At 40.0% G+C, this 22,499-nt stretch overlaps 1 protein-coding gene across 4 annotated transcripts in view; it reads right to left on the bottom strand.

Moving 5' to 3' along the window:
• Nucleotides 1-22,499, bottom strand: part of LOC124303477 (synaptotagmin-7) — a 205,926-nt gene that overhangs the window by 104,850 nt on the left and 78,577 nt on the right. For 3 of the 4 annotated variants that reach the window (XM_046760715.1, XM_046760714.1, XM_046760711.1), the window contains exon 3: nucleotides 6,517-6,761. In XM_046760715.1, the coding sequence (XP_046616671.1) occupies nucleotides 6,517-6,755 (239 nt within the window). In that variant the 5' untranslated portion in view covers nucleotides 6,756-6,761. Of the gene's footprint in view, nucleotides 1-6,516; nucleotides 6,762-17,001; nucleotides 17,190-17,952; nucleotides 18,021-22,499 lie in introns of those variants that run through there. The other variant, XM_046760710.1, reaches the window with a different exon arrangement.

Genomic DNA, 22,499 nt, shown 5'->3' with positions numbered 1-22,499 from the left:
TTTTCTCATCATCTTTCTCAATTAATTATAATTCATAACAAAAAGCTCCATTAAACCCGGACAATTTTTCATCTCTTTATTATATTCCTGGAGAGGCGACAGCCGTCATCTCTTTCATTATCATGAAAAATATAATAATCATCATCTTTTCACTATCCTGACAATAATCTTTCAACGTTCTTTTGTTTCTCAATGCGACAGCTCGCCTTCCCTTGCGAGCTTTTGTCCCGCCCCGCAATTCAACGCGTTATTTCAGTTTATCCATCTCACTTTAGGCACATCCTTCTCTCTCCCTCGGCCTCTTGCTTAACTATGGCCCGTCATGCCCCGCGGCGACAAACTTTCCGCTTTTACAGTCACACGGCTAACAAAATTTTCCTCATTTCCAAACCGTAACCATAACGATGTTCAGACGCTCTTATAATACCGGACTCTTGCGGAATATTCCTCATACCCGAAATCCGAGACACGCAATGAATCTGCATGTGCAAAATCTGTCCAATTCACTGCAGGTATAGTAAATTAAGTACTTTACACTCTTGAAGTAGGTACGCAGTGTGCTATGCAGGAAGTACATGTCGAGTTCACGCTCAAAGTAGGCTAAAGTCGGTACTGTATAGCGCAGCCAGGGATCGGATAGAAACTCGCTCCACGAATCTATGGGTATCACGTGCATGGGTACATATCTACAAGCCCCGGTTCCCGTACGGTATACATATGATGTACGTAAGTAAGGATAACGTATGTGTATAAACTCAGGTCGACAGATTCGGCGGCGCAGTGACCGAGAGAGACAAATTTACCCGATAGCAAAGCAACTCGGCGTTACATAAAAACCGATACCTTATACTTTTGTCGTTGATAAATTTGTGCACTACCAGGAATCGAATCGGTTAACTGCCAAAGTGTGTCTAATACGTAATAAACGAGCAATACGAGGCCGCTTCTGGATACAGATTACTGTATCGATATTTTACCGACTCTCCCAAGAGACAAACCTTTCTTCTTGAACGTTCTGAAAAAACGTTTGTGTCTTGAGAGTGTCGGTAAGATGTGGTCACAAGAATTTGTATTACTTACTACTCACAATTAACCCTAATAGGCAAATTGTGGTGAACTTCACCCTAAACATTTTTCAAACTTCTCATAGAGTCCATTAGTCGTGGAAATGGGCTTCGTGGCGCATTTCTTCATGCGGAATGAAGACCTTTTTTCGACATTTTTGAAGCTTTCTTCAACTCCGCCGATGTTTTACTAATATTTAAACAATTAATTTCGGTTAGGAAAACTGAGAAATCTTTTTCTGCGATCCTAAAACAATACCTAGTTGTTATATTTAGATTTTTAGAACTCATTTTTGAAGCCAAATATCACGTTTAACCTACTAAAGTTAATAATTTCTTCCCGCACCCTGCAATACGTATCAGCATCAGCCATCCAGGAGGCGGCAGTTCCTGCGTATGCACAATCTGTTTGCTACCGAATATCCGCGGATTCTCGTAAATATCGAACCCACCTATCGCGTCCTGGACCGATAACAACTGGTGGCGATGGCGAGGCGGCTCCGTTTGCAGTTTCCTCGTAAACTACGGATTTCGCAAACAGCTTGCGCTGCGGAACCACACGCTTTTATAAAAATATAAACTGAACTCGTATATAATGCAATAATGATACGCGCGACACGTTCTGCGCTTCCTGCAGATGCGTTTTCCGCCCCTGTATGTTTTTTCGGAGAAGGATCTTTTGCGTTTTGGTTTCCCCCGCAGCGTAGGTGTGTTAGATATATGGGATTCACTTTTTTATTTTGTTATTTCATTTTCTTTTGATAAGTTGACGAAAAGAGGGAACTAGGCACGGGATGAGCGTGAGATTTTCATTATTTTGACGAGAAAAAGTGAATCCCATACATCCAACGCATCTGACGTTCAGAAATGGAATGTCACTTTTCAGCTGGTGCTACATCCTTGAAGGAAAAATGCGGAAGGCTTTCAACTTTCGTATATTATACTTGTATATCCATAATTATCATAAATTGGGTATTCATTATGCGCCCGTACAACAATTATAAACGTTCGCGATTGAACTTCGCTGTGCAGCCGTCTATTATTCTTTCGTAATATAAAAGCGATAATTATTACGGCCGTCGTTTGTGTATAATAACAAGTAAAAGTTCGAATAATAGCAACAATGGACGCTGTACAATGACGAATTGAAATAGTTATCGACAATAGCGGGTTATAAATGTACGGTAACGGTAACGATATTTATTGAGGTTGATTTAATGCACGATCGCTGTAAAAATTACACTGCCTATCCTAAAATATACGATAAAAATTCATCACCCCACGATAATGTGCAGTTAATGCATGAAGGTACGAAGTTGTTTTTTTTTACACGCGGCGACGTGACAATGGGGCCGATAATTATATATTGATGTCAAGCTAGAATAGAGAGTATAGAAGGCCAGACTAGACCAGACTATCATCGCCACAGAGGCGAAGGAATGATGACAAAGATATCCGACGGTCGAAGGGTCGAGACTTAATTTTCCCGATAACGTGATAAACACCGTCGATCCGGCCAAAACTGCGACGTTAAGATTCAATAACGCAAACTCGGGTCAATTGCTGAGGCAGCGAGTCGTTTGCTTCCCAATTGTTTAATCATGCCGTAACTCAGGCGAGTGCAGAGGGTCCTTTAAGTCCCGTTTCATCACCAATAACCGGACGTGTGGCCTGCACGTGTTTTATATTCGAGTTGAAATTACGCTGCGAAGCAATATAAGCTCGTCTAGTTTACCCTTGTCCGCAATTTCGGCTTAATTCTGAAGTCGATGAGTGTTCAGGCGAGATAGAATAGCTTTTCCTCTTTTTTCTCTCTGAATCAGGTACGCAGAGTACCTGTTTCATCCCTTGAGTGAAACGCAATTTTCTCAGACACATGGAATAATCATCAGCATGGGATGGGAATAATATGAAATTTTGAAAAATTGTCTCGAGTAGTTACGATACCAAAAATTTCATATTGTACAAATTTTCATGAGTCTCATTGTCAGTACGGCAGAAGGCTCGGAGGTAACGCGTGTAGATTGAACTGAAAATTCTCTGTACCAGAGTCAAAGAACTTTCTCCTTCATGAAAAAATATACATTAAAGTATTTTCAAAAGTTACTCAACTGCATAGAAATATATTTCTGAATTTTCTGACAATTAGTACAGCTACCTTTTATTCTGCTCGTTGCACCTTACGTGTATTTTTCATTCTCCGCAGTCGTCATGCCATATTTCTATAGACATTGATCTTGAATTGATTATATTGATCAAAAATCTCCACTAGGTTGACTGGGAAAATCCACGTGTGTGATCCAATTAAAGAATTATTTTTTTTTCAACTACCTTATATTTCTAAGCGTTCAGAAAAAAGAGGATATTGGAAGATGCTGAGTTTTTTTTTGATCCGACAAACTACCGTGAATGCAATAATTCAACATTCAGCTGCCACAAATTTATGGCAGCGACAATATTAGCTGTTTCCTCGCACAGCGGGATCATCATTGTTGGAAGACGTGTGTGAATGTGCACGAGTTTCCTGCCAGTGTTTCGAATTTGCACGATATCACGTATCCTATTCCCGCCTCCATTGTCACAACGCCTGTTTCGCAACCGCGAAACATTCCGCAACTAAGTTATGTGTAGGATTGTGTGAGCATTCCATCTGCCCATGTATGACATACTGCGAGTTCTTCGAGTTGTTGAATATACCTAACAAGTGACGTACTTATGTGTAGTACAAAGTTTCGCAACTAACAATAATATAAAGATCTTTTGCACGGCGCGTTTCCGTTCCTTAGACGAAGTTACCAAGAGACAATTTCCCTGATTGCCTAGATATGCTGATTCAACCCCCATACGAATCATGAACGTCAAATATCCGTGAAGAGAGTTTGGGCGTTCTGAATTATTCAAACACGGTGCCCTCATCCATATCGATTTCGAATTTCGTTCGATCCTTCTCGCGATTTTCATCATCGTATTATCATAAAAGTCAGTACGTATATGATATTTTTATATGCATTTTGAAAACCCTATATGGAAATCCAATAGTCAAAAGTAGTACACATATGCCTTCTATTCTCTTCACGCTCGCGATACTATTACTTGGACAAGAAAAACATAGTTTTCGTTTTAAGCAGTTCGTCATCCTCGTGCTAAAATTTATAATACACTTTTCGAGTATTTTTTGCTACCACTTTCGACATCTCGTACACCGGATCGCCAGATCCTGATGGATAGTTGTTTGATGCCTTCTTTTAATTCGTTCGCTGACGCAGTTTCCCTCAGCGAAATTCCAAATTCTAAGATTGATAGCTTCAAGAGCCTGAGCTTGTTCCGGTATCCACGGCCTTTCCCCGTCAATCGCTTCGATGATCATCACTAATTCATTAGACGCCGGAAAAAAAAACCACAACCCTTGAATATTTCACGGCTGACGATCGACTAGGTTTGCTTCGCGAAGGGCACTCAAATAACTTTGGGTTTAAGGTTTTTTCTCAACAAGAACGATGAATTCTCCTTCACATTACGCATACGCGCGTATACACATATACATGTATATGTAAGCTGGAAATGTAGACGTTCTTGAATTTTTTTCCAAACGTAATTAATGACGTTCCTTCTTCACGCCATGTGCAGGGTATTATTTTGTCTGTTTTTACCATATGTAGAGAAACTTTGCAAAAACAACGCATTCCTTGCCTTTATTTACATTGGAATCAAGGATTAAGACTTTAGTCTAACATAAGTATAAGTTTTGATAAATTTTTCGAGCTCAAAAAAGCTATAAACGCGGATAAATGTAAAGTTGCTACAGCAAATCTGACGTCATCCCTGCTGAGATTTCACACAACCTATGAAATTTGTCACTTGCGTCATTAATTATACCGTAGAAATGATTTTCTCGGCAGCTTGCAGTAACGAAGGTAACAGTTCGATGGCAGATAAACCGGCGATGTTGAATTGAAAATATTTTGTCACTCGAGCTTTTCATCCGTCGGTAAAGAGTGAAAACAGTAAGCTACGGATGCTACAAGGAAGCTCTTGTTCCTGCAAGCTCCAGCCATAATATTATCACCGTCGTTCTTACCGACAGCGATGTCCTAAAAAGCACTCGACTGTCGGTAAAAATGTCTTTATTGGAATTGGCGGGTTGCTTGCAAGCTCTTTAAGGCTTTTGAGGCCGATATATTACCATCCATGGATCCGGCATACTGACAAGCTTTTCAGATGGAATATTTCTGTGGATTGATGATCATTTTTCCGCTTTACTTTACAAGCAAAGCATAGAGACAATTGATACTGCAGAGAAAAGATTGAATTTCCAATTGTTACCTGTTACCTGACTTCGAATATTTCATCTCTAATATAAATTTCACTTTGAACTTTTAACAGATGTATTGTTAATGACAATAAGACACTGGATCTGAAAATGTATCTTCAACAAACTGTCACACTATTGATTTCACAATTTGATGATGTATATGTATGTGATGATGATTCAATAAATCTTACAATTGATATTTCTATAATTGAATCAATCGAATAGTAAATTCGTTTGTACCGCGATATTGAACTTTGGGATCACAGTGTCATATTCCGAACATAATTACGTCAACCGGAAAATTGTCGATATAATTAGAAAAGCTAGGATTGGAATCACGTGACTGAACCAAAAATACCCACTGTTCATTCGGACGTTAAATTGTTGTTGCGAATCCAATCTCAAATTTTAGTGAGAAAAAGGACAAACACGAAATATTCTGTTCCAGCAGAGCTTCTGGAACGCTTGGTTGAATCTTTCGATTGTTTCATCTCAGAGACGTACGATGTAACAATATTTCATTTCCTACCGTTTTCACAAAATTGCTACAATACAAATTTCGTAGCAGACCTGCAATGTATAAAATAAATGTCTCAAATCTGTCAAACGTTGAAAAATGGTAGTAGTATATTTTCGCAGGGTTGAAAAGACATGACAACTGTAAATTTAGCACATCAGGGACGTAATCGAAAAGGGATTACAACGCACTAAATGCATGAGGCACAAAGCCGCATGGAACAGTTTCCATTAATGCCGTCATTCAGGGGTCAGATTCGTCTCTAACTGGTCAGCGTCATCTGGCAGATACCTATATGAGATAGGCCAGGGTGGCTGGCGTCGTCGCAACTAAATGTGGTATGAATACGAAATCCCTGTGTAAAGAGGATTCAAATTTGAATTATCGGTGAGGAAGACTCGGATGCCATTTGGCAAGCCGGATGGAAGGTGGAAAAACCATTCCGCGCTTATCGTTGGGCATATCAATCGGTTAAAGAGGTAAAACCGGATGTTAGTCATCCGGGTGGAAAACCTGCAATCGATGGTTTTTAACGCTGCGCGTAAAAGCGCGAGGTGTTGGAAAGCGACTGTTGAACGAAAAGAAAACGGTAAGGGAAATGTACGTGGAAAGACGAGACTCACCCCAAGGCCTTGGTGCTGATCAGTGGCGTCTTGAGATTCAGGAGGCCGTTTTTCTTCGCAGGAGGCTGAGTTTGGCTTCCCCCAGCTCCGTTTTCGGGCTGCTCTTCGAGGTCGCTATCCCGTTGCTTGGATCTTCGGGCTCTGAGATAAAGCCACGCGGCAAGACCGAATCCAACGAGGACAGCGACGGCACCGACGGTGCCGAATACAGCCGTGAGGATAACGTCCCTTTGCTCCATTCCCACCTGAAAGTATCATTCGAAATGTGAAGAAGAGCAAGAGGGATTCATTTGCTAGATCAAGACACCGCTGACGGATTTTTACCCGCGAATTTCACCGTCGAAAGTCTAGATAAACTGTGAAAGAAATTAACGCTCTGTCGTAATTAACGGTAACGAGGCCGGCGTTTCTCGCTTAGCTAGCTTGGTAATTTTGCACCACCATTTTTTTCCTTTCTCTCTCTCTCTCTATCTTTATTTTAACTTATTAATCAACGTTAAACGTGCCGAGAAAGCTCTGAGCACTTAACTGGCCTATCGCGATCGCCCGGAGCCTCAAATGACGATAAGAATGAGTTTGAATAAAAATTTATACTCCCTCGCAATTGGGGCGCGTTGTTTTTAGTAGCAGGTATATATCTGATGTGCACGAAACCCTGTGTTACATCACGATATTTTTAATTCAATTCCTCACAGTTCGCGGAACAACAGGATTTACAAGTGTTTAGGCATGATAATTAAGGGTCCCCAGAATTTTCATCGCCGAGTTAAGTTTCATCCCCAAAGCTTTCTGTCAATGGCTACCAAGGAATTAATGGGGGTTTTTTAAAAATAAATTCACGAACTCAAACCAACTCCTAGCACACTTATTTCGACTGGCTTCACAAAAGGAGGAGGTTAATCAATTCGTCGCGAATGTTATTTTTTTTTTTATAGTCTAGGGTTCAACATGGTCACACTTTTGACCTACGTTCGTGTCAAGCTCTTATACCTTTTTCTCATGTGTTTTAAAAACGTCGGTAACGAGATAATTAAAATCTCGTCAAAGGTACACGATGAAATGTTCCAACGAGTATTTCGATAATTGGTCTTCAAGTATGCAGCGATCGCTCGTGAGTTTAATTAAGCATGGACTTGTCGAAGTCCATCGTTACAAAAATTACGAGCACCTCGTTTCTGTAGAATTTGATGAAAATTTTTTTTCACCATTCCACAGTCTACCGTACTATCAATATTTTATTTCCAAATCAAGGCAATTCGGCGAAACTTTTACATCTCCAGGACAAATAAAAATGACCGCATGAAAAATGTTTCAACATGTTTTGAGATGTTTAAACCGAGGAACGATGATATATAGTGTCGTGCAGCATGCGCAAAATTGCGTGGAGGAGTTGAATATCCATATTTAACATCAGGATGAGGCAAAGAAAAAGCTCAATGCCACAGCCATGAAAACAGGGCATAAACTGCGTCGATTAGGAAAATGAATGAAAATGTATAAGGCAACAATGTTTAATTATAAGAACCTTATTTTATTCCTTGATTCATTCTTCTTTACTCTGGCTATCTATAAGATTTTGTGTCTTTCGATATATGGATGTGCTATAAGACGCGCCAAGAAGACGCTGGCTGCGTTTGTCATCGAATTATAGCCTGTCTTATAATACTTTACGGCTGTATGCGGTCGGATAATATTTATCACAGCCCAGCGAATATGAGTGATGCCGGTGAAGTCGGACTATTCGATCATAAACGACCCTTCAACATTTAACTGCCTCATAAAAGAGAAAGAAGAAGCAAACGAAACTGAAAAGCAGAGTAATAACCTGCGTGACTTGTAGGAACTCAGAAACTTCGGTTTTGCTTTTACACCTTGATTTTATTGATATATAATTATGTCATTTTTCACTCAACTAATTTTACTTGACCCTGCGGCAGAGCTTAATTGTAAAATTCAACGGTTGGTAATTTTTTGAAATTTGATATCCCGAAATAATGAAAATTCCCGAAAACACAAACTGCAAAGCTTATGCGAATGTGAAAGTCACAGGCATGAACCAGACGGTAGACATCAAATCCCCTCGCTGACCAAAAGCACCTCAGATTAGTGTTTCTCTGTGAGCTTAACGGTGCTCTGAACTCCGCTGGCCGAGCTGTCAAGTTATTTACCCGTGTCATCGCCACCGGCAGACTTGCCCTTGGACATCAGTTCAGCAACGAGCAAACTTTTGGACGTTCCCGAGAGCTATCAAACGTACTTTTACCTCAAATATCAGAGATAAGAATAATAGTAACAGAGTGTTTATCAGAATTAGGCGCGCGTGTAACTAAACTCGAATGAAATTTCACATGCTCGTTTCCCGTTTCTTCAAGGGTTGATCCTCAGTCAGATCTTGTATCGACTGATCAAAGCATCTCGTTTGCTAAAAGCTTTTCACCACAGCCGAGACCAGTGACGCGCGGGCAGCGTAGGTTTACGGTTAAATGTATCCTACGTAGGGATTAGAGAAGTTCGCGAAAATTGACAAAATCACCAGCAAACGCTACGGTTTCTACTTAACATAAGTCTCTTTATCTTCCTTTCGCGATCTGCTCTGATAAAATTTGCCGTTGGGAAAATAGCGTCGACATTTTCCCGTCACGTGTCACAACCCGGATGTTTGCTCCGAGCATTTCAGGGTGTTTTAACCCTCCTAAGGATATCCAAAGATAAAGTAATGATGTTCAATTCACCGATGCTCAACGGAAAGCGGATGATCGAATTAGACATTCGAGATAGTTCAAACAGGTATACAGCCATCTTGTGAAATGGAGTATCCGCCTGTATCTGGAGCATCTTCCAATAGCCTTTCGTATAACGGATGCGATGAGCACCAGATACGTGAGTTAATCGTAATAGTGGCGCAGTCGCCGATTAGCAGGTCGTATATTGTAGTAAACGAGGGCGATCAGACGTGTTTACTTTACCAAACGTGTCTGCGATGTCCCGCTTTCTAGGATTTGATAGAAAATAACTGGGAACGATTTGAGCCGTTCTGCACTCCCATCTTCAGACGGCTGCACAGAGCTGTATATGTATTTTCAGCAAAACTCTGCAGCGTTGCAGCTTGTTCGTTTACAGAAATCAATCGTGAGCACAAACCTCGAGGAAACCTACGTGGTCGGTTTTGACACGTAATTTCCTTGACGGGCGTTCGTTGCGACGACTTTGAAGATAATCTGCAGCTGAACACGGTTCGTTGTCGGTCACACTGTCCACTTTCATTGCTCGAGAAAGAGCCGGATGAGAGTGTATATTCCAACGAAGGAAAAATGACGGAACGGACATTTTAAAATTGTCTGATGCAGAAAAATACAAGTATAGTCAAACTTAAAAATTGCATGCCACGAAGGACTGCGAAAAATACATGTTTTTTAATTTATCGACGGCAATATTTTTTTCTTGACGATGGCCAGTGAATCGCTAGACGCAAAACACTGTAAGGTGACGAAATATTTTTCTAACTTTTATACCGTGCTTTTTTTCTGGTTTTGTCAAAGTTAAATCAAACTTCGAAGCCACCCGTCTAGACGTTTCACGCTAATGGATAATGCAGTATTTTCTTATGTCTATTTGAAGCTTACAACACTGAACAAGAATATATTCATGCGTAATTACCACGGTTTGTCAAACGTTTCAAGCGTCACGCAGCTGTTTTCAACGTTTATTCAGTGGTATGCAGTAAAAACAATGTATTCGACAAGTAATCACCGCGATTATCCAACCATTAAATTCCAGAGTAGATTGGTGACGCTTGCGCGTTCACTAAACAAAATGATAACGCAAGACTCTTGCCAATTGAATCGATGTTGACGTGACGACGATGTTCGTGTTCAAGAGTAAAAAGATAAAAAAAAAAAAAACAACATTGAAATTAACAATTTTTCTTATTGGCACGTTAACTTCTGTGTTCAAATCATGGTCATCCAATTTCAAACCGAATGCTGCATAGATCAGTTACCACCAATATTTTGTGTTTGACAGGATGTTCTTTTTTTGGATGACGCTGATTGTTTAATTGGAGGAAAAATTAACTGGCGGAAGAAGAAAATAACATTTTATAAATCTGGGCGTTGGAAATGAGGGACTTCAGCCACGAGCCAGAAGAAAATTCAAATAACTCGAGTGTGTGAGGCGTGAAAATGCCCGCCCCAGATGGAAAATAAAATTCTCCACCGTGTTGCAATTCTGATTAACCCCCCTCGACGAGGCGTGCATTAAGTTGAGTCATTAAACGCGGAGGCGTAGCGGGAAATGATATTTATTGTACGGTAGTATCAACCTGAGAGACAGGCCTGAAGTGCAGCGTATGTATAGGTATAGTACCGTGGATACTGACCGGCGAAACATAATCAGGTGAAGTAGAAGTAGAAGACACGGGATTGAGCCCAACGAAATGAATCGGAACTGTGTCGTTCGTTTCAATGGAATAAAAACTGCCTCGACGATATCCGGTACATAGGTATATAGTATACGATAAGACTTGAACGGAAATGAGAAAAGTATAAAAAGAAAGAAACAAGGTTATCGAATAATATTTTTCTCCCTTGTACCGCATCTGAAAATCCCCGTTGGTGGATCATTCGCCGGAGAAACTAATTTCGCAGAAATTCAATCTGTAATTCTATACCTAATTTTGCGACGAAACAATTCGATTTCAATGAGAGCGCATGTCGAGTAGACGATTGTCTTCTGCAGTATTGTTGAAACGATTCAACCTACATGTCATCTCGTGAAACTGGAAACTTTACCTCCCGTTCACCGATGACGCTAGAAATTCTGCATAACAAAGTTGTATACGAGTACGAGTACACTTGAAGTATAAACAATCCTCCTTCATCTGTCCGCTCTGCTTTTCAACGCGATTTTATTTGGATGGAATCTGTGTGGAAGACTTTTTGATCGGCAGGGGAAAAATGTATAATATTTCTGAATTTAAGGGGCAAACCTCGAAAGTCACCAGAGGTTCGAAGAGATGTGCCGTAGATGTGAGATAACGCAAACTGCGTCCTTAAAATTCAGCGGGGATCAACGGATCTGTATGAAAAACCCATGGCACCGCTGTCCTACATCTTATACAGCCACTCTGACCCCACTTTGTCTCCACTAAATAAATCCAACGCCCTTGTTTCGTTGAACGGACTTTTACTACAGCGTGCCATTTGATTGATGGATTTGAAAAACCGAAATACACAATTTTCGAACCTCCATCATATCGTTAATCGTAATTCAAAAGTTTCCGAGCTGATTTTCGTTTTTTTTTTTTTTTTTTTTTTTATACCGAGCAGTATGTGTAGGTATATCCGGTGTATTGGACATCCTGCAGATGATGAAATTTTGGCATGAAACAGCGTTATTCCGATTCGAAGGATAAACTCTGAGCCACAGGTATCTTAGGCGAATCTCACGTCACGTTGTCGGTAAAAATATTTCCAGAGGATCTATCACATCGTATTACTGAGAGCGACTCGAAGCTTTCCGTACGACAGACGAAATCGGAAAATCTACGAAAATACCGGAGTCGGAATGTCGCGAAGCGCTGTTATCGTGAAGTGATTCGTTTGATCTTGACATTCGGGGGCACAGCTGCTAATTTTATTGAATCTCGGCTCGGCGTAACACGCGCTGCGTTTTGACACCTCGTTTCAATTTCTCGACGAGTAAGAGTGACGTCTATACACACTACAGAGGTTCGTTTTCAACCCCGTCATATCCACCCGTTGCGCGTTAGTCTTCTTCGTCTGATATCCCGATCATCCATTGATCCGCGCCAGGATGTGTATATGTATTCTGTAATGCCTGGATATCAGCGTGGCCACACTTTGTGGTGAAATGTGTGAGTCGTAGGTAATACGAAACCGAAGAAATAATCGGAAACTAACCCTCCACGAGATGTGAAAGTAAGGCCGTTTATCACGTCAGCGATTGGTCGTCGACGAAAAGCTGATACTATAAATCTCTGGTTGAGGAGATTTGGTTGGCTAAATATCGACACTGAGAATGTAATTTATCAAATTTCTATACTCTTAAGCTGCGAAGATCTCTTTGAAAATACAAAAACAGGAAATATTGAAATTGTAAGCAACGGCGTAGATAACGATACTTTGTTTCAAATCACTTTAAAATGGTTAAAAATCCATAGTAGATTCGTTAAATTTCACAGTATCATGGTTCATTTTATTCAAAATACTATTTCCTACAAAATGGGGATAAAAGTTTCAGGTGAACAAATTTTTTACTACACCCCGTACGGCTGGCGGTAAAAAAGTTGTTGCAAAAAATTCAAGTCTCGACAATATATTACTTTTATTATCGTGTACGATCATCTAGTCACGATTTTGAACAGGTAAAAAGTATGTACCCTGATACGGTATGGAAACAGTGGATATTGATTTTCGTCCGTGTTTGCTCGATGCGTCCATGTGGATGTGTGAGCATATAGCTTGCTCGCCTTTGGTTCATCATGGCACTCACGGGTTTTTTTTTCTTCTGACACCGTTGACGCTTTTGGTGGGAAAAAATTACTCGACCGTGACACGAAATACAATTTTTTTCTGGTACTCCGGAATTTCTAATTTCTGATGGGAAATGAAAACTTTGTCGATTAGCCAAAAGCAAGATTAGTTCGCTTGTTTCATTCTTTCAGCTGCTTTTGGCGATGAAACAAAGAATCGCGGAAAATTTCTTGGCAAAAATATGGCTCTTGGACTTTCGCCGTTGGAAATTAATCTATCTCACGGATAGTTATTTCGACCCGCATAATTTGGCCCCTGACCGTGATACAAACAGAGAGGAAGCAAACAACTGAGCCTTTCGAGTTTCGGATCAGTGAATTATGGAGATTGTTCGAGAAACAAAACTTTGATTGTTAGCCGTCTATACGTTTCACGTTGCGCGTACATCGAATGCGACAAAATTTTCAGCAAAAGAAAATTTCTACCCAGCATCGTATGATTCAATCGTTTCGTGTTTATACGAATTACGTTACCCGAGTCAATTCCCTTATCGTATAACTTCTATGCAGGACTCAACGATAAATTTACTTCGTTATCTTTTTCCCTTCAAATTTTCTCTCTCATCTTATTCTTCTCCTCCCACTTAAATTTGGCAAAATAGTCAAGCTAAATATAACTTTCCTGTAAAGTTGAAAGTTTCCATTGGAAGCTCAAACTCGACCTGAAAGACACTTTTACTCTATATACTCTCTCCTCCACTCTCGACGAACACTCCGATTTTCATCAGCCTTCAGGTGGCGGTAGAATGAGTTAAATTATAGCTCGATTAGCATAATTGGAAGTCATATAATTGAATACGGCATTGAACAAGCCCTGAATTTGTGGTGTTCGGGACTGGGACAAGAGGCAATTAATATCTGCGTATTCTTGACATAACAGCAATGCAACGTACAAAAACAAAACACAGATTGAGAACGTAGAGTCACGAATTCTTCACGATCGGTTAAATACATTTTCAGTATAACCCACGCGATACGTTTGCATATAATATTTTATTTTCCTTTTAATCTACAACTTTCGGTCAAAACAAATAACGCGGGTGGCAATGTTCCGACTTATCATTAATTAATAATTTCATACTCGGTGTTGTGAAGCAGGTCGACTCTAAGTTCAAATCTTATCCGAGAGCTTGGGCTAACGTTTTTCGGAAATAACTTTCCCACGCTCTTATCGGCAACTCTTTCGTTTACCGAATGTTTCCTTCTCAAATTTCAAAGCCTTTAATTTAACTCGAAAATGACGATCAACAACCTCGACTAAACGGGAACCACCTAACAAACAGGGCAAAGCGATGGCAGACCAAATTATGAAGTTTCGAGTACCCACACGGAGCGCAGACAGTAACTCTATGGCCGGTCGATACCGCAGGTGAACTTGGCTGTACATAGGTGTTAGATTTGCCGCATACACATCTACCTGCGTACAACACGTACACCTTGTACCTATTATGCCTGGAGGTATTGCCGGAGGTAGAAACGGTGCAATAGCGAGGTTACCCTGCAGAAATAGCTGTCTACGATGCATGTTGGAGGGCTCAAAGCCGGAGAGGTCGTCATATGCTTTCGCCATGCAATTATTGCGCCGGCAATTTCAAGGGAAGAAATTACTTCCCCTCCTCTGACCATTCTCTTTACGCGTAAAAAGTATTTACGTTACGTGTTCCCGGAATGCGAGCGACGTAACGAAGCCGCGGAGTAACTTGACCGAGGAATCCCTTTGAAATTCGCGTTTTTCCCTCCCTCGTTTTTCGTTCACCGCAGAAGAATCTCGACGGAAATTTTTTCCCCCGAGTTTTAGGTACCTACAAGGAAACAGGCCACCGCTGTTTCACCGAACAAAATTCAAGGCACCTGTTACTTGACGTATCATATATATGTATGTATGATGCGATCTAGCTATTTCCCTACGAGGAAAATATTGTACGTACTGGAGCTCTTTAGAATTTGTGGCGAAAAAAATAAACCGATTTCGTATACATATATCTCAACGATTAATTCATCCCGACTTTTTTTTTGTACATATTATACTTTGCCACATTTCTATCGGTATGACATGGCGCGAAGCGTCTGGCTGCAGATATGCGCAGAGTGATCAATTAAATAAACGATAAATAATATTCAGAGTGCGAAAAATATCCAATATCAAATTAATTCATTATTCTGCATAAATAAACGATGAAAGAATGGAATAAAATAAGAATACAGGGAGCAATTCTCTCCGAGAAGTATAAACGTTTGAATATTCTGACTAGCGAAAAGATGCCTCGAGGATCTATCAATATTGAAATGTTTCACGTAACTCTGAAAGGTACCGAGTCATCTATATTGAATACACAGCAGCTTTTTTTTCGCACAAAGCTGACATCTGTAGGATTCTTCCTCGTGTCCTTGCGTATACTATGCCAATTTAAACGGTATCCTAAAGTCGACGAAGCGAATAAAATTAGTCACTAATTATCACGCCGTTGAAACTCGTAGGATGTTTGTTAATAAATCCGCTCGCCCTACCGAATAATATATCCGTTTGCGTTGTAGATTGGAATATTAATGCATTAACGAGTGGGCAGTTGGAATCCCGCTTGGCCGGTTCTGTTTGTTCGGAACCTGGTCCCTGGGTGTTCAGGGAGATTCGAAAACGAGTGGGTGAAAATCTTGAGGTTAATTATTCATGTTAACGTTGCTGCTCGCTACTTCCGCCGGTATATAACCACAGAAATCAACCGGGCCGGGTGCCTTCGAGCGTTTTTCAGCATATAAATTACTCGTTCACAATTTTTACGTTCTCTGGTATACGTGGATATTTTTCATGTTCCGCAACCAATATACGCAAACAAAGAATCAAATGATACGCCATTAATGGAAGAAATTACGTGTGAGATTTGAAAATCTTCATTAAATTCTTAAAATTTTTTCACACTTTTTGCAGAATGTCAAGGTGCTTGTCCGTCTGTTTTTTTCTATTTTACTTTCTAAGATTTTATCTACCTTGACTCGGTAACTTGAATAGCGAGTACATGATTCAAAGTTACGCACCTGCGGTACAACGTTTGCTCGCCGAATGGAAAAAGCTGCAGCTCTCACGCAGGTTATAAATTTCAAGAAAAGGTTTACACGAAACGAAATTTAAAGACATGCGTGAGTAATGCAGGGGTGAAAATTCGAGAGAACAACGTTTCGTGGTTGCAGATTCGCGGAGATGCGACAAGACGCGCAGTAATAATTCAGCAAAAGTGCACCGGAATATAAGTAGTGAAAATCCCCGTTATAGCCGGACCTGGACCTTCGAAACTGGATTTCATCTATTCATTCCCATTTATCCCGATGTAGATTTCAATTCCAAATCGATAAGTCGAAAGAAATATTTCAACGAGTCCACGTCCTGATTGATACGTCGTACATAAACTGCCTCATACCCTTCTTGAATTATTCATTTTTTATCGACAGTTTTTGATGTATAAGCTGTATTAAGAATTACAGCTTCTGCACATTTTTGATAAGAGGTAAAGGATTATTTCTACTTAAAAAGCAGAACGCTTTGCCCCCAACTCACGTATATTTGCGAGGAAGCATTCAGTAACGCAACATATAGTAACGTAACAACAAAATAAAAATATTAATCCAGCGATAGAATAACGAGTTTGGTAGATATTTTAACAAAAATACGGCGGTCGGTAACTTGTGGAAAAATTATACCGGCGAAATGAGGCGAGTTATGAATGAACCGCGAAATGGGATGTACTCGCTATATTGGCTTTTGAATCCTTTAATATCATCTGCTTTAAACTGCGGTAAAGAAAAGGATTCGTCACATTCCGTCGAAATGTTTCGGATCGGTTTTGCAGGAAAAATGAAGTACCAACTTCTCGAAGTACGAAAGAAATAATTAAACATGCGACAAGTCCGTGAACTAATTGTTGTCGAGTAGTACTTACAAATTTTCGGGCTCGAACGGCTGGGTCCACTGCTCGTGGTGGGCCCACAGAGTTTGGGTCCAGTTCCGAAAAGTACTGGCCCACAAGTCCCATGTGAACCATATTGCCGGATTCCTTATATGATAACTGGCCGGGATCTTCTGTCACTTTATATTTATTTTTAAATTTGGTCAAGGGTTTCAGAATCACTAAAAAAATACAATAGTAAGATAATTTTTACGAAAAACCACGTAGTTTTCGTTTCGCCGAGAATTTTGATACGACTTTCGTATTCCGTGAATTCACTGAACGGCACGTTTTCATTCCACAGAAACACGATCGCCTCAAAAGAACAATGCGTAACAATTTTACCGAAATTGCATTAATCCATTCCCCACGGCAGCACGGCAGGAGGCACTTCGATCGTATGAATATGCAATCGTTGATCAATTAACGAACGCCGATGAAGGGAAACTTCGATGCGTTCTCGCAAATATTTACAATTTGTTAAACCGAGGTTAGCAGACGAAAAACGCGAGGGAATGAAGAGAATAAAATTAAGCCACGTAACGATCGTCGAAATGAATTTCCACTCTCGGAGATTGAGCTAGTCAATTCAACACTTAACGCCCTCACGCGTGTTATTAACTGGAAATAATGAGCTTGCGGAGCGGATCTTACCGAGGAGAAAAAATTCCAATCACGAAGCGACCCGCGGTGTTAATTACACTTGTTATCCGAGGATACGGAGACTTGTCTCGCCGGAAATAAAGTCGTGCGACCGAGATGAAAAAGAAGAAACGAAAATAAAACATTCACGCCACGAGAGAACAACGAGTCGTCTTACGAAAAAGATCGACAAGGACTTTTCTCGTTGAACAAAAATTTGGCAACCACGTGACGCAGTCGAATTCACGGTTACCGTAAAGCAGGCATTCGACTTTCGTCGTATGCGATGAAAGAAGAAATCACCTTTCAAGCCTCAGTTAGTTATAAGGGTTTTCCGCACGATGCCCCACTGCCGGCAGGATCAACTTGCTCTCGGGGAATGTTGGCAGAAATCCGCACGACTCTGGGAACTTCGAGTGAACTCGGAAAGGTTCGGCTATCGGCGTGTGTTGGTTGCATGCACCATGTATAAACCGCCATGCCATGACCCGCGTAACGCGGAGCTTTTCTTTGTTTATTTACTATCGTGTGACCCTCCAGCCTTTAACTGCACAGGCATCATTTGTTTCAATCGCTTAGATTATCCGTCCGTCCACACTCTCCGTTATTTCCGATATCGGTTTACATCCCGCGGTCAGGGTCTTCCGTTATTGGCCGACAGAAAACACGGCCACTCAATTCCACGCTGGAATTTATTATATTTGCAGGCTGAACGTTTCGCACAATAACTTGCAAGCATCGTGTTGAAACAACATACCAGCAGAATTAAGGAGAAAAAATGTAAAATGAGTATTCGTGGAAACAATATATCTGAAGTTGATTTAGTTCTAAATACCTCATCGAACATCATATGTCTTGGAAAATTTTTACTACTGTGTAAAGTAAATTCGAAGATTTCGATTTCACTCTGTCACAAATAGATTTTCAGAAGAAAATTTACACCAGAATGACGGTTTTGGCCGAAAAAAAATCACTTTAATCAACAATTTAGGATCGATGAATTTACATGACAAATATTTGGAAAACCGAAATTGAAGCAATACATGTACAGTGTTCTCGGAAACACATTACACATTTATTCGGAATCGATCAGCGTGCTGAATTTGACTGTTTGCAAGCACCGTACGCCAAAGTGGTTTTTTACAGCCTTATAAAATCTCACGGTCTATTCATAAAGCGAATCGAATTTTATGCCGAGTAAGTCTGCGTCAGTTGTGTTAAACAAACGGAGAATAAGTTGCAAATGTTATTCCGCGAAGCACATCGTTCAACGTTTGCAACAAATTTTGTTGACATAAAATCTTAGATATAACGTACTTAAGTACAATTAAGTACATTCCAAGAGCTTTTGTCAACTCGCAGCGATATTTGGAGAAAGCTGTTTACGTTTATCGGCAAACTTTCCCTCGACTATGTTCAATAGCTTCGCTTGCTGTCGAGGCTACGGTGATAATAATTCTGTTAAATTTCTGGCGAATGCCGAAGAACAATCGATCGGAATAATCGCAGCGATATGAGCTGGAAATTTTTCTTGCTTTTCAAGTCAATTATTTAGACTCAGCGGTACAAGATGAAACCGTTGAAAAAATTAGTTCAATAGCTTCGTGGGTGGTAATAAATTCTCAAAATATCTATTTTTATTTTCTCCGAGTGGAAGAGAAACCCGCTACACACGCATTCTACAGTCGAAGCTTGCTTTGAAATTTTCTTCACCAGACGAGGGTGTCTTGGAGATAAAAAAGGAGAGAGATGGGGCAGAAATTAAGATTGAACGATGACGTCAAAGAGGAAAGCTTATCAAAGAGAAAACAACAACAAGAAGCTTGTCTTTCACGTGGATTGATTAAAGGTGGCCGGCTGAAATACTTACGGTGGTTTTTTTACTTCTTAAAAAGAAAAAGATTTTAGGTATCGGATTGTGAAGTTACAGAAGTATCTTCCATCGCTTTTTATTTGCAAAGGATGCAGACGCGAGTCTTGTGACCCGAAGAATAATTTCAGTTGAAAAATATATCCGAATAAATATAAAAAAGAAAATAAACGAATATTGCGAGTAGCCAGGCCAAAGTTTTCCAGAATCGCGTTAAGCTTTCCGGTGTATCTAACGCAACTCACAATCGAACGATGAATTTAAACTCCTCACCCAAGAAAGATACCTAACAGCCTTGTTTTTCTGGAGCAAGACCAAACTGTTAAATTCATGCATACATTTCTCACACTTGCCTCGAAAAATTCCATGCTGGGCTGTCGCAGGAACCGCATTACACAATAATTTTACCCGTATGATTCGCTTCACGATGTAAAAGGGGCTTACGATACAATACTTAAACGAAGATTTCGCCGAAAGGTTTATGACTCGCTATCGCGATGAATTAATGTTTTGTAAAAGCGGCGAAATACTCGTGAATTTCTACATGTCTTTTAAAGTTTCGAGAACAAAACTTAACAAGATCCTGTAACATTCTTACAAAGGAAACGGCCGAGGTAAAATCTGTATTACGAAACGCTCCTCTCATCACAGTTTTTCAATTAGTCACACATCTGAACAACGGTTTTACAAATACAAAAAACTGACAATAGCAATCACTTGTACACAGCGACGGAAAAGGCGAAAAAACAGGGTCGATCGATAACCGGACGGATGTGAGAGATTGTTAGATCGCATTAACGAAATTATGGCTGAACTTTTCGCAATTTGATCCCATTATGCTGGATACGCCGCGTTATAAAAGAGCGATGAAAAACATTTTAACACAGATTACGAAAATTTACTTGTGTGGTATACACTTTTTTTTCATACATATAATAATGGTTTAAAATGGCCACCACACTTCGATTCACCTGCAATCAAGGTGAGTTATCCCGTTCGCTTTTTTGTACACTATAATGTACAATTTTAATTTGCGTTTTTTACAATTTTCTCGAGGTCTACTGCACATTAAATAATTGTCAAGTATATGAAATGAGGGTAAAATTTTCTGATAAATTAATTGCCGCTATTCATTTTGCATAATTATTCTCACGTTGCGAAATAAACGCAAATATGGATAAAAAAAACTTAATTTTCAAAACATGTGCAAAATATCTCAAAATCGTCGAAAAAGTGTTTCTTTACTCAAATAAAGAGATAATAAGTGAATATTTTCACTTCAAAGTGAACGGGTTCGCACAATATCGTGGCAGAAATTGTTTTTCAGATCTTCCGTTCAATTTCAAACTCACCGCGCTTACTTCCGGCGGATGAACTGATGCCTCCAATTTTCACATCGTCACTCCCACGCACTGATCACTGCATGTCCGTATAAGTAAGAATGAAAGCATTGTCATCGGCGTTATTGATTTCTCGATAAACTCTTGGCCATCTATTATACTCGAGCCAATAATTTAGCTAAATTTTCTCAACAAGCCCGCGCTCATTTTGCTTTGCGACATCGGTACGCGGATGGGCAAGTTGTTGTATTGAATTATTCATGCGTTGCAGATAATAGGGCGTTGTTGTATGCACTTGCCGGGCTAGTCGTTATTTTTCCGCCAACGAATAAAACATCGTCGGTCAATTTATACTCTTCGCCACGCGTGCAGCGCTGTGAAATATCATATCATCGTATAGAAAGCACAAGATAGCTTCATCTCGTATTCAAAGTACCGCGAAGATTCGTCTCACCCTCGTTACTGTCAAGTGTCCTAGGTTTAGGTTCTAATTGGAATACAGGGAGTAAATTTCTCACAAGATTCTATACCTAATAGTGAAACTTCACAGGAATTTTAATCAATTTTTTTTTTCACCCCGCTGTTCGCGATATCCAATAAGAAGTAAAACAACGACACATTGATATTAGAATACAAATGTCAAGGTGCAGACTTGCAGAGTATTACCCGAAACCTGAGGGAGAAGAGCACGCCAGTAACGTAAATTTTGATTTATATTCCAAGTTTCAACGGTGCTATGTAGATGAATGCCAGCTGGTGCAAGTGCCGTTAAATTATTAATTGTAACGAGGATGGCGGAGAGGAGGTGAAGAGGGAATTCACTTCAACATTCAACGAACTGCAATGTTCAAGATTTATGCTGGTTCGTAAACTGTGAATCATCGAATTCCCTATTTCGATCCGATTCATCGAAGCTCACAATGAGAAAATTTCTTCAACGAGAGTTTATTAAAAATCGTAGGTAACACCACTTCACGATAACGGCCATCAAGCTTGACTCAGTCCCAATTTTACTTTGACATCTAAATAACCCTGCACTTATGTCCCGCAGCATCTATTTCGCCTTCTCTTCTTATACCGGCGCATCTTCTCACAAAGTAATTTATGCAGGGCAACGTTGAGAGCACTTGCAAAAATATACGAGAATGAAAAACCTATACAGATATACCCATATACAGGGTGGGTCAAAAAAGACCGGACCAACTTAAAACGTGAATAAAATTCAAACGCGTGTCCCGATTTTAAAAAACTTTTAATTTCAATCTGAATTAGAATAAAAACCTTATGTTCTGCGCCCGAAAACCGAAAAAGCTCTTGAAAAATGGGTTTTGAAAGAATCTATGAGAATTGCTAATAAGCCAGAATAAAAACTTGAATCACAATTTAAGATGGAAATTAAGCTAAACATTCTTTGATACTAATTTTTTTCGCCCTCCCAGCGACTTTTTAATACCCCACTTTTGAAATGTGTGTATTTCAGCGAGGAATGAACGTTTTTGCAGATTTTCAAAAAACAAAACAAAGGGTTTATTCTTTTAGTTTCGAGCGAAAAAAGGTTTATGAAAATCGATCGACGGATTCGGATTTTCTTCACGTTTTAAATCGGTCCGGTTTTTTTGGTCTACCCTGTACATGCCGTC

The sequence above is a fragment of the Neodiprion virginianus genome, chromosome 4 (assembly GCF_021901495.1).
Source record: "Neodiprion virginianus isolate iyNeoVirg1 chromosome 4, iyNeoVirg1.1, whole genome shotgun sequence".
NCBI classification, from domain to species: Eukaryota; Metazoa; Arthropoda; class Insecta; order Hymenoptera; family Diprionidae; genus Neodiprion; species Neodiprion virginianus.
This window is presented reverse-complemented; position numbering and strand designations above follow the sequence as displayed.